The following is a 13,880-nucleotide window of genomic DNA, read 5'->3' as shown; positions in this document are numbered from 1 at the left end:
TAGTGCGCTGCGTGAAGACTTGTATAATGTCGTTATATACTGCACCTCTTCGCAGAATTAAATACTTTATGACATACAAGACACTGCGGATGACCATCCCTCGCAATGAATAGAAAGGTATCCTCCAATAGAGGTACAGGGCTCCCGCAGCTAGTCATAGCTGTCATTGAACACTGATTATTGCGGCAGTTGCAGCTGCATGCAGCCAGGGCGCAGTGAGTTCGCTTTCCCCCTCCACGCGGGCTCCGAGCTGCCGCAGTGAGCGCTCCGGCTCCCTGGAGCTCGGTTGGAACAGCCTGATGTACAGCAAAGGGCTCACTGGGTCACCCTGTAAGACTCCGTTCTATTGCAAAATGAGGTTTGAAAAAGAGAAGTTGTCCGATTTTGTGATTAAGTTGTATTCGAGGATTGACTTGATTATTCTTGCCCGTAAGCTATCTTTTCCTATTGTTTTTTCCGGTTTTCGGACTATGGGATCGCTTTCCAGTAAGTCAAAGGCTTTGGTAATGTCTGTGAACACTGTGTAGAACATTTGTTTCTTTTGTAGAGCTTCGTCGATGTTGTTTAGAAGCAGCCTGACTGCTGTAAGTGTTGATCTTCCAGATCTGAAGCCCATTTGTGATTCTGGAAGGTGACTGTCCACACAGGCTTTGATTTTTTGTGTAATTATCTTCGAGAACATCTTAAATTGAGCATTTTCTAGGGTTATGCCTCTGTACTTGTTTGTGTCCGTTGGGTCTCCTCTACCTTTGTAGAGAACTTTTATTATCAAGTGTCTCCATTGGGTTGGAATTCTTCCAAGTTCCAGGCATTTGTTGACTAATTTGATCCATATGTGTTCGAGAGCCTCTTTCGCATTTTGTATGTGTTCATTATACATATTATTGGGTCCTGCTGCTTTCTTGTTCTTCAGTGTTTTTATTACTTCTTTTCCATCTTCTTCATTTAGAGGTTCCCATACATCGTCTTTTTCCTTTGTTTGATATTGGTTCTCTTTCTTTGGGGGTGTTTGGATTCCTCGTTTGTTCAGTACCTTACTGAAGTGGTCTTTCCATCCCTTCATGTCTATATTTGGTGTATGAGTCAGTCTTCTTGGTCAGTAAGACAAAGTTTTACAATAATGAGATAGCAAATAGTTCCTTAAGAAACTAACCTTCCCCCATCCATCCTTCATCCTATCACACGAACAAACTAATGATTATGAGGGGTCAAGTATGCACTGTACAAATGCAAACATTCCAAACTTCAGGTTAACATCTACTGTCCCAAACTGCACATCTCAAGTTTAACAAAGATTCAACAACATGATTGAGACAAAACTGATTTAATTCAACAAGAGTTAACTTTTTGTGCAATGAGATTATGATTTCTGAAGGGCCCATTAATGGATTAAAATGAACATTAAATTTCAGTCCAATTATGTTTTGAAATAAAATTACTGATCTTAATCCCAGAACTATTTTCACAGTCATTTTAAATAGTCATCATAAAAGAGAAAGCACCATTTGTCATCTATAGTACCCAATAGTAACGTTCAACATAATCTACTAATCACGTGCACGTTCATCTTTAACATTATTTAATAAACCTATACTTCAGAAAATATGCTAAATGGAAAATTGGACAATTAAACCAGCATACACTTATGTGAACACATATATCCCAGTAACTATCATAATGGCAAACAAAAATATAAATATAAAGAAATCTGTGCTCTAAATTCCACAGAAAGCACAGTTCTTTACTGTAATTTGTCCTTAAATTATCCAATCCTGACTCAGAAAGTACAAACAGTTAATGGAAAACAAAAACTGAATTATTTGTGTGTAACCAAGCCAGGCATGCATGTTAAAATTTTCTGCCACCCTTTTTAATATGAACACTGACTTTCTTCAAAGACCTACAATGATCAGCAATGTTTATGATTGAAATAAATTTTTATATTTTGATCATACGCCAAATGTTCGATCACTGACCTGCACATAAGGGCCAAAGCTTGGTGACGCTGGAATGATTTTGCTTGCTGGAAAAAAAAGGGGTAGAAATTAATTGTTTGTCTTTAACAAAATGCTATTACACTTTAAAGAAAGGGAAAACATAACACTTTAAAAATGTGCTGCAGGCTTATACAACTCATGACACTGACATTAAAGAAGAGGTTGTAGGGGGCAGGGGGGAGGGAGAGAGAGGGAGGGAGGGAGGGAGGGGGAGAGAGAGAGAGAGAGAGGGAGGGAGGGAGGGAGAGAGAGAGAGAGAGAGAGAGAGAGAGAGAGAGAGAGAGAGAGAGAGAGAGAAATCCTTGGATATCACAGGATATACGATATTTAGTGACAAAAGGAGAAAATATAGATGTGCATTAAATGAAGCAGGCAAAAAGGAATACAAATGTTTAGAAAAATGAGACTGAAGGCAAATACAAAATAGCTAAGCAGGAGTGGCTAGAGGGCAAATGTAAATCTATAGAAATATGTACAACCTGAGGAAAGATACATGCCACCTACAGCAAAATTAAGGAAGCCTTTGGAGAAAGGAGATGCAGCTGTATGAATATCAAGAGCCCGGATGGAAAATCAGAATTAAGCAAAGAAGGGGAAACTGGAAGACTGAAGGAATATATAGACAAGCTGTACAAGAGAAATGAATGTTATAGAAAGAGAAAGTAGATGAAGATGAGATGGGAGATACGATACTGCAAGACGAATCTGACAGAACACTTAAGACCTAAGCCGAAACTAGGCCTCTGGAGTAGACAATGTTCCATCAGAGTTGCTGATATCCTTGAGAGGGCCAGCCATAACACCATTTCACTATGTTTACGAGGCAGTGGAAACACCCTCAGACTTAAGAAATAATGTAGTAATTTTAATTCCAAAGAAAGGAGGTGCTGACAAGTGTGTATACCACCAAACTATCAATTTAATAAGAATTGATTGGAAAATATTGACAGAAACTAAATTCGGGCAAGATCAATACTGACCTTACGACTTATCTTAAAAGATACATTTGAGAAAGACATGACTACATTCATAACTTTTGCAGACTCAGAGAAAGCTTTTTATAATAATAACAGGATACACTCTTTGAAATTCTGAAGGAAGCAGGGGTAAAATATAGGGAGCAGAAGACTACAAACAATTAGCACAGAGACAGCAGTTAGAAAGAGTCAAAGAGCCTGAATGGGAAGCATTGGTTTGAGAAGGGAGTGAGACAGGACTGTAGCCTATTCCTGATGTCCTTCAATCTGTATACTGAGCAAGCAGAAAAGAAAGCCAAAGAAAAATTTGGAGAAGGAATTACAGTTCAGGAAGAAGAAAGAAAAATTTTGAGGTTGAACAAAGGGCTTTAAGTGCAGTAGAATGGAATGGAGAGTGTCTTTAGAAGATACCAAATGAACATTAATAAAAATAAAATGAGGGTTATGGAATGTAGTCTAGTTAAAATAAGTGTTGCTGAGAGAATCAGATTAGGAAATACGATACTAAAATTAGACAAGTTTTGCTGTTTTGGCAATAAAGTAATTGATAATGTCTGAAGCAGGGAAGATATGAAATTAGACTGGCAAATAGCAAGAAAAGCATTTCTGAAGAATAGAAATGTGTTGATATCAAATTTAAATATTATTAAGTCTTTTTCTGAAGACACTCGTTTGACTGTAGCCTTGTACAGAAATGAAAAGTGGACAATAAGCAGTTCAGACAAGAACAGAAAAAAGGCTTTTGAAATGTGGTGCTACAGAAGACTGCTGAATGTTAGATGCGAAGATTGAATAACAAATGATGAAGTACTGAATTGAACTTGAGAAAAAATTTATTCCACAACTTGAATGAGAGAAGAGATTGGTTGATATGATACAATATGACACACCAATTTAGTATTGGAGTACGTGTGGGGGGAAAAAACTGCAAAGGGAACCCAAGAGACTAGTGCAGTAAACAGGTTCAAATGGATGTGGGTGTAGTAGTTCTACAGAGGGCTGAAGAGGCTTGCGCAAGATATAGTAGTGTGGAGAGCAATCCAGCCATATGATTGAAAACAATGACATTTTTATTAGATTTCTTTCCTGTTTGTCTGTCCCACACAAATTCTGCACATGATTTTAAAGTAATTTCCCAATATGTGTGTGTGTGTGTGTGTGTGTGTGTGTGTGAGAGAGAGAGAGAGAGAGAGAGAGAGAGAGAGAGAGAGAGAGAGAGAGAGAGAGAGAGACACACACTTGAAATCTTAAACATAGCTCAGAACTGGATGACAATTCAATATTAACTCACTTTGTCAGTCTGTTCGGTAGGAGAGGCCTGAAAAACATTACTAATGCCCAGACATCTGCATGACCAGTATGTTTTACAGGTAGAATAAAATTGCAGACAGACAAGGCTGAACAGAGATGTAAAGGGGGAGATGGACAGAGAGGGATGAGGGGGAGATAATGTGACATCCCTTGTTTCTTTATTTTATTTCTTAGGGAAATAGAAATGAAACTGACTGATATTTTATTAGTAAATTGGTGTAACACTATTTATTTCAGATACGATCAGCTGAAAAGATATGAAAATAAACTTGGAATTTAACACTTCTCTCTCATAATCTCATCAAATGTTGGGCACATGCAATACAAAACTAATGCATGAATAGTTCAAGTAACTTATCTACTGTATTCATCCCACCTTTTTTATTATAAATCTTTCAAGCACTTCCATGGCTATTAAAAATTCACAATAAAAGATTTTCAGAAGTGTGTGGATGGGGCTAGGAATCTCAATGAGCTAGGAGAAACTATTTTATACTTTCTAGTCCAATTTAAAAGTGTTGTTATAAAACTTTATTTTTATTTAAATAATACTTCTTTTTCTCTTTATCCTTAAAAATAGTTTCTAATGCAGCGCACCTTAACAAACAATGTATCCCAAGTATTTAGATTGTAATGTTCTTGGTAATAAGATGCCTTAAATATAACAACTGTGCCTGCCTTCTTGTTAACGAATGCCATGTTGAACTCCCTTTTTATACATACCATTTGCTGGTGGGCGAGCGTTTGTTTCATGAGTACCATCTTTATACTCTGTTCCATAGCATATTTTTTTGCTCGAGTTACTGCATCTTGTTGTTCAGAAGTCAGTTTTGGTAGTCCTGCTCCCAATATACCTGGAATGGTTGTATTTCTAGCTCCTGGACCTAAAGGACAAACAACAGTGAAAAGATCTCTGTATTTTTCAAGTTATTCAATAACTAATGTAACAATGGTAACCAGGTTTTTTAATGGGCATTAGAGGGGAGAACAATGCTAGAGATGAAATACAAAAACAAGTAACTCAATACGTCTCTGCAATAGCAGAAATTCCTGACTGCAGCACGAGGGGGCAAAAATGAACTTATTTAGTTCCTTTAATACTGATTGGCAATGTCCCCATAATTCCTGCAAAGGAACAGTCTACAATGTGGGTCGATGCATGCGTGAAGATAAAGATGCTAGTTTCTGCTTCTCATAGGTGACAAATTGCAGCAGCATTTGTTCTGACTTGTGAGTATACTGGTGGTTATAGATAAGACAACATGGAAACCGGAAAGTATGGGCAATAGTGGACAGAGTGATTTCTCTGCAGGTAAAAGCGACTGCTTCAGACATCCACAAGAGGTTAGTAGCCGTACAAGGAGAAACAGCACCAAGTCACAGATATGGTAGTTCAGACAGCAAGAACAGTGCAGAAAAATGCAAAAGCAGTCACACAGAAACCAAACAATGCCCAGAATGCATATTACTTGATAATGGGGTGTAGGTAAATCACATTTGACGAGTTAGAGAAGCCAACAGATCTATTATGGGGAACCCTCTGTACCATCGCCCTTTAAGATTTGAAGATAAGAAAGTGTGTGCACAATGGGTGCCTCCCCCCCGCTCACCATGGTGCAGAAACTGAAGTGTGTGTGTGGTGATGAGAATGATCGATGCGACAGCACAGTGCACATCTAGCGGAGTTCTTTGATCATCTGGTCATCGTTGATGAATGTTGGTTCTTCCACAAGATTCCAGAAGGAAGGAAGGGGGAAAGAGAGAGGGGGGAGTGAGTTCTGTTTAAATTTTGAGGTCCCACAGATTTGAAAGATGGAAATACTAATAATGCACTTTTAAGGAAGATTAGAATACATCTTCCGTTGTTATTTGTATCTGAATTCATAAACGTCATAAGAATAGTATTTTTGATTTTGTTATTACAATACAGTTTTCAATTTCTTGCTAAAATACTGGTTTCTGGGAAAATATCTCTTAATGCTTTCTACAATTTATGCTTTCAAATTTTCCCCATTTTACTATTTGAATGGATATTTAAATGGCTGTACCTGCTTTTCATCATGTTCTGCATTTCTGATTTAATGGTGACAGGAACTACCAATTTGTCAGACTCGTCTACATTGACACGTTCTTTTTCCATCATAAACAGCACTGTGCATGTGACTGACTGTAACAAATCCATCCAATAATACTGTCGGACAATATAATAGAGTACAGAATTTCCCAAAATCTTCATTAAATAATCATCCATTTTCAAAACAAGATGGCGGTTTGGTAAGTATGGTAAATTAGCATGAAAGAATGGGACATTTCTGAAATTACCTGAGATTTCCCTGATTTTTCGAGGTTAAAATGCAATTCCAAGTTTTCCAGAAGAATTGCCACCCCGGATTGGTAAACAATTGTGATATTTGGAAGAAAAATGTAAGCTTCAGACTTTTATTTAATACTTTGGCATGCAAGACAATTATTAATAATAACTGCGTGTTAATGCTTTTCTCATAAAAATCACTCATTCAAATTGAGAATCCAGTCAGTGACCACAGTAGGCACCATCTAACCTTTTTTTTTTTTTTTTCCCCCCCCCCCTATACATCGATTTCCAGTTCACCCTGCAATTTCCCAACTAATGGAGCTAAATTCAGGTTGTTTTCGACCTGGCAGAGTTTGTGAAGAAAACATTCAGTTCTGCTCTGACTTTTGCAGCTGCCGTCCTCTTATTTTTGTCACAATTCTCTTCAATGACAGCCTGTCACAATCAACACACAGTTTCGTCTGCATTGTGACTTGGCAGATGAAGTTTTCTGTTTTGTTTTCCCTGTATGTGGTATAAATCTTCGATACTGTGTCTCCTGAAACACCAAACACTTCGGCTACCTTTGTTATGAAAGCACCAACCACAAAAGCACCAACAATTTGTCCATGTTCAAATTCACTGATCTTTGACACAATGCACTTTTAACTACACAGAAAAGAACTCTGACCATGACTGATGGCTTCCGACTAATTGAGGATACTGGACCGGTTCCATTAACATCCAAATATAACTGCGCAACATGTGGACTTCGCTAGCATCTGCATTTACGTTGAAGCACACATTCGTTTTGGTGTTTCAAAATTTTTGCCCAACCTTGTATGTTTGACTGATAGTGTTCCAATATTCTTAAAAGATTGTATTTATAATGAAGCCTGTTTTTCAAATCCATCCAAACTGCATTCTGCCAATACTGTAATTCTCTATTATTCTTAACTGGAGCTCTATTTTTAACTGATGTTGACAGTTGCAGTTTCAGTTTCAGAATTTATACATGCTCATCTCTGACTTCGGTATTCCCTCAACTGCCTTAAACAGCTCCATCTTCACACAGGATTTGTTTTCACTCGGATTTCCTTCCCATTGCATGTAAAAAAGAAATTATCTATCTATATTTGGAAACAAAGAACAAAAAACACTTTTGACACAAAATTCATGTATTTTGACACACGACTCAATCAATCACCCAATTCGGAAACTGAATGAAATGTTCTGATAACCTCAATATTCAAAGACAAGCTGTAAATAATAACAGCAGTAACCACTGTTTAATTTGTTTGGCATAATTAAAATAAATACGACAATAACTGTGGGCAGCTTTGTGACTGTGGAAAGCAGTTCTTCTGAGAAATAAAACCTTGAAGTTAAAATGACTTAAGTTTCAATTTGAAGAGAAAAACTATTAAATCATATAGTCCATGGGAGCAGAGTATTATTTGGTGCAAAGTGTTTCTTAAGGAAAACGGTTTAAAATTTTATAAACCAGTAACAAATGAAGAACAGTCTGTTGCTGAAACTAAGAACGGGCTGACGACAAAGCAGTGCTTTATCAGTCAACCAAATAAGAATGTGTAATCATCCTTCTTCCTGTATTACATGATATAACCGTTACTTCATACTGCCTGTGTTAGTCTTCCCAAGTTTTCCTTTGTTTCACCAAACGTTGTTCCTTCTCTTGATTGGCATACATGCAGTATTTTGGGCTTACAATTTTTGTTCATACTATCTAAGCAATGTGTTCATTTTGTTCTCTAGTCCTGAATGTGATCTCTCATACTTTGTAATTTTGTGTTTATTCCATTATTTCAATGCTGTAATGTTTGTCTTTTATGCCCTACACGGCTATTATATCACAGTTACAGAAAACATTTAGCTTTACCTGGATCAGAACAACAAAGTGATTGACAGTTGGGCCTTGAAAAAAAGGGGGGGGGGGGGGGGGATTCTGTCAGTTCTCTGTTACATACAAACACAACACACTTCCAGTGGAAGTACTGTGTGGTTCCGTACAACTCAGCATCGCTTCAGTACTACACAACATACTTAGTGAGGCTGCTACCTTTTATGTAATCAAATCTTCGTATTTTGTTGCCTGTATTAGCTTATTGGAATGAAGCAATGTAATCAAGATGGCTGAATGAATTTACTCTCATGTTTATTTTTAATAACTATTTTGTAACTAATTTGTTTTGATCTTCTCAATAGATTTGATCTAGTTGATCAAAGTTCAAAGATTAAGCTCTGCAGCTGTCAAGATTTCAGATGTTTTAAGGAATAGGAAATTACAATCTGCTTGTCAGAAACTAAATAAGTCATCACATATTTATTATTACACTAGCAGTGCGATGGTGGGTGTACAAGGTTGACAACTATATGCACATGCACCCTACCCACATTTTCATGTAATGCTGGAGCCAAACTTCCTGGCAAAAGCAGCCCAGCTAGTTGCAGCTCCCACAACACAGGCAGTGAACACTGAACTTCATTGGTAAACCACAGAAAACTAAAGCATTCACACCATGACAAATGAGAACATAAAAGAATACGTGAAATCATTTCAAGTGACAACATAATAAAAGAGACAGAAGATCAGGCTTTGCCTGACACCCCCATCCAAAACCACTCACCAAGAATTGATCTCATAAATATTTTTACCATCATGAATAACAGATTGCAAATTGATACACTGATGAACAGCATAGATAGAGGTTAGAATATAAAAGCTATGGTACCAGAATGGGCCACATCACAAAGTGAGTACGGATAAACACTCACCAGATAATTGAGGTACTGAGCAGTAAGGCACATATGGAAGACTGAACTCCCCTACCTGAATGGAATGAGAATTTGAACACCATTCCTGTATCTTGCGAGTCCAGCGCCTTAATCACTATGTCACCTTGTTTAGAGTTCAGTTAGTCTCTCAACAAATGCAAGCGCACAACAGGTAACACTACAAATTTTCTGCTAACTGAGGATTTCACGCACTTTTATTTTTTTTTCTTTTGCTCCATTATGACCTTACTTGGTATCTTCCAACAATTTGGGACTGTAAAATTTCGCAAAAATTATAATGTGAAAAACAACATGAAACTATCGGCTTTTAGCAAAATTATGCAGAACCAATGATTTTTAAGAGATCACAAAAGTTGTTATTTTGCCATACAAAAATATTATAATTCTGACCTCAGCGGTTCACTAATAATTGTAACTGACAAATATTGAATGTTAAAACTGCATTTTGTCTTCTAATCTCCTCAAACTGACGTTCATTTATAACCTTAAAATAACAGTTCATTTCCCCTGTAATAAACTTTGAAGCAATGATGAAAATAGTGCCAAATTTGGCAAAAAGCAACACCAAAATTTGGAATCATCTATTTTAGCAAAATTTGGTATAAAAAAAAAGCCAAAATTAACCCAGAATAAAAAAAATAAAACAATTTTTTCCTGTCCCTATCAATAACAATTACTTTTAATAGTAGTAGCATTCAAATTTAAATATGATAATTCCAAAATGCAATTCAATTTTTACTTGTCTGTAACATGTTATACAAAAAGAAGACTATAAATAATAACTCATTTAAAACTTCCTGACAGATTGAAACTGTGAGCCAGACCGAGACTCTGACTCGGGACCTTTGCCTTTCGCGGGCAAGTTCTCTACCGACTGAACTTTCCAAGCACGACTCATGACCCATCCTCACAGCTTCAATTCCCCCAGTACCTCGTCTCCTATCTTCCAAACTTCACAAAAGCTTTCCTACGAACCTTGCAGAACTAGCACTCATGGAAGAAAGGATATTGCGGAGACATGGCTTAGTCACAGCCTGGGGGTCGTTTCCAGAATGAAATTTTCACTCTGCAGTGGAGTGTGCGCCGATATGAAACTTCCTGGCAGATTAAAGGCAAAGGTCCCAAGTTCGAGTCTCGATCCGGCACACAGTTTTAATCTTCCAGGAAGTTTCTTCTCAGCGCACACTCCGCTGCAGAGTGAAAATTTCATTCTTCAATAACTTATTTCATTTTCTATCTTCCACCCCTGGTATTCTAGACAGTGAGTTGTTCTCCCCTTCTCTTTGAAGCCTAAATTCAATTTTTTTTTGCATAACATTCTTCAAATCATTTAAGTACTGTATCTTTTACTACTCACTTTCAAAACTAGCCTATTTTCTTTCTCAGGGCACTCCTTCCCAAATTTCGTCAAAATTGTTTCAGCAGGTTAGTAATAATAAATTTAAGCATCATGCATGACGTGTCAGTTCTTCGCCCATCTCAGTGTTTTTGAAGTTTTACACCCTGAACTACACGTCATGCAATGATATAATTTTGTAGGCACATTCAGTGGTACATGGGAACACTAGCAAAAAGTGTCACAAATACAGTTAGTAGTACACAAGTAAGAAATTAAAATGTCATGCCTGATGCAAAAAATGGGCAGAAACAATGTTGTACACGATAAACTTTTTTTTTTTCTTTCACCATTATGTGGGGAGTGTCAGCGAGAAAAGAACCGCAAAGGTTTGAAATTCTGTGTACAGTTTGTTGCTAGTCACTACTAAGTTCTACCTTTCTCAAATACTGGATGAATAAAATCTGGGTATTTGTGTGTCATGGCCTACACCACTTTTTCACCCCCACTCTTACTCTTACCCCTTTGATAGGTAGATGGTTGTTACCCACAAAGTTATTCTTTCCAGACAGTAAGTGATGTGTGTGCCAAGTTTGGTTATAATGGGTCCAGTGGTTTCAGCGGAGATGTGGAACATACATACATGTAATCTTTTCTATCCACCATCAAATTTTGGTGATATATACCCTATACAATGCCCCTAGCTATGCTGAAGTTACCAGCGAAAACCCCATAAAAATCTGTTTAGTAATTTTGGAGATTAGTGTGTTCAAAAACAGACACAGACAAGTTTTACAGATTTAATATTAGACAAGATAGGAATCTGATAGTTCTGGTGACTGATGGAACACTGAATGGGGCACAAAAACTACACATATATGACTAGTAGTAATTTGTGATGTAAACAAATGTGTTAAGTCAGCCACATAGAAAATGCCGAGTTCCAGTTGTATGCAAATTCATGTTAAAGCATACACAATACATGAATAAATGATTGCTACAGGAACTGAACTTGATATGCATAATGGTAACAAAGTTCTAAAAAATGTCAGATTGTTGCATTTCTTCAAATGATGCAGTCCACATCCACAGTGGTAAACATACAGTATTATTACCAATAACATTATAATCAGCCATTTGGCTTTCACCACTAGACAGAAGTCACCTCTAGACTTATCCTTCAGTAATCCATACTGCTCCTGCACATTCCCTAATTTCATCTTCCCAACTTATAAAAATTCATCATTGTTACAGACATCTTTTCTCATCGCTAGGAATCTATCTAAGAACTTCCTGGGTGCATCTACCCTAAATTTATTTGGCTGTGTGTCCCATCCACCATATTACAGTCATAGTTTGTCTTCCAATCCTTTCTAGTCCCTCATTCATTTGTTTTTCTGCCCGTCACAGTAATTCCCAAAATGTATCCCACTGTTCCCTGCTGAGCAATCCTCCACATTAAAGTCCATGCTTAATTGCCATTAACAAAAGTCGTATTACACACTAATTGCAAAACTTTCTGCTCTACACATAGAATGCTTAGTTTTGAAAACTAATTAGTTTACCAAAAACCTGTAACTTTATATTCTTTTGTTTATTTATTTAGCTATCTGCGGAGTCACCGTCTCCTGTTTGGTTACGTATACTTAATTTTAGCCTTATTATAATTGATATTCAGGACAACTTTTAAACAACTTCAAACAAGTGGTTCCTGTTCTACCACCTAGCCTACTGGTAGTAGTATATGCTGCTGGTTGGTAAGGTGTGTGTGTTATTTAATTTGTTCTAGCACAGGCTTTATTTGTCAAAGATAAATGAAAATTTTGGGAATTATTACAAATTACCTGCATTACATTTAAAGTGTACCTGATCAGTTAAAATGAGCTTTTAGCATAGTGCACTTTGAAGCAATCTTTGAAACAAACTTATACTGCAGTCTCTTGTCGGGAGCTTTCAGTTGTTTTGCTGCAAGACTAGGGTGGTTTTAATTTAAGCCAAATGAGACAGACCAACTATTTACCGTCATAAGAATTTGTTTTATTAATATTATGTTTTAACTTTTCTTGCGATATAAGAAATACACTAGCATTTAACTTCCAGGGGGAAAATATAGCTTTATGTAGAATTGTAATGATTGAATAGTACAATTTTGTCCTATTTGGAAGTACATACAAATTTATAGATCTTCACTAAATTCTCAGCTCTTTTCCCTCTTAAATTATTTCTTAAGTTTGACAAAACAAACCTGTACATGGAGAAGATTCTCTCAGTGGATGCAGTGCTGGCAGGGCAAGAAATGACACTTTTCACAAAAGTAATAAATCCTGGTCGTAACTTTCCTTCTCCTTTTTTTGCTGTTTTCAGTTCCATTATCATCCACCATTTATTTGGATGAAACTGTGTTACAAATGCATCAGAATACTTAGAGGCAGGAATGTAACTGGAATCATCAATCCTAAAAGGCAAAATAATTTAAATCCACTTTAGATGCATCTTTTTGAGTCAGTTTTTCGCAATTTCTTCCTGTTCAGTAGTTATCTTCTCCCTCTGAATCTGGGACGTAACAAATCAGCAAGGTATTGAAAGAGTTCTAGTCCTTATCTCTCGCATTCTTTATTACACTCTTGTAGGGTGCTATACCTGTACTTTCTAAAAGACTGATCCATAGTTCGACAGCTTCTGCAAAATATTCATGCTGTCTATTTGAAGAAGATCCAAGACAATGCAAACCTCTGACAGTTGTCACAAAAGATGAGTTCTATATTTATAAATTACAACATTATCCAAGAATTTCCTATTGTTGGCAGGGACTTCTTCAGAGTGCTCTGTTACAATTTCTACATATTTCCAATGATTATAAATAAAAGTGCATAGGCTATCAAGCTGGGGATTTCATCTAACAAGATTTGGGAGCTGTGGTGGAAGACTATTTTTTTCTTTTATCCAACGACGTGACTGGTGGTGGTTCGAAAAATACTTTTGAACTTCACCAGTTAAGTTTTATTACAACTATAAATCCTACATCATCTCTCAGTAGATTAATGCAATGAGTCAAACAACCATATGTTAACAAGTCAGATAGGTCTTCTATTAAAAGCTGCCTCAATTTTATCACTTTATTTTCACCATCAGTGCAAGCAGCAAATACT

The 13,880-nt window shown here is 36.8% G+C and overlaps 1 protein-coding gene across 4 annotated transcripts in view; it reads right to left on the bottom strand.

The window, feature by feature from the left end:
* Positions 1-13,880, bottom strand: part of LOC124606604 (poly(U)-binding-splicing factor half pint) — a 120,007-nt gene that overhangs the window by 63,103 nt on the left and 43,024 nt on the right. For all 4 annotated transcript variants that reach the window (XM_047138600.1, XM_047138592.1, XM_047138616.1 and 1 more), the window contains 2 exons: positions 5,009-5,169; positions 1,977-2,023 (listed from right to left, as the gene is read on the bottom strand). In XM_047138600.1, coding sequence (XP_046994556.1) covers positions 1,977-2,023; positions 5,009-5,169 — 208 coding nt within the window. The remainder of the gene's footprint in view (positions 1-1,976; positions 2,024-5,008; positions 5,170-13,880) is intronic.

The sequence above is a fragment of the Schistocerca americana genome, chromosome 1 (genome assembly GCF_021461395.2).
Source record: "Schistocerca americana isolate TAMUIC-IGC-003095 chromosome 1, iqSchAmer2.1, whole genome shotgun sequence".
NCBI lineage: Eukaryota > Metazoa > Arthropoda > Insecta > Orthoptera > Acrididae > Schistocerca > Schistocerca americana.
Note: the sequence above shows the minus strand (reverse complement) of the source record. Positions and strands in the feature narration are given on the sequence as shown.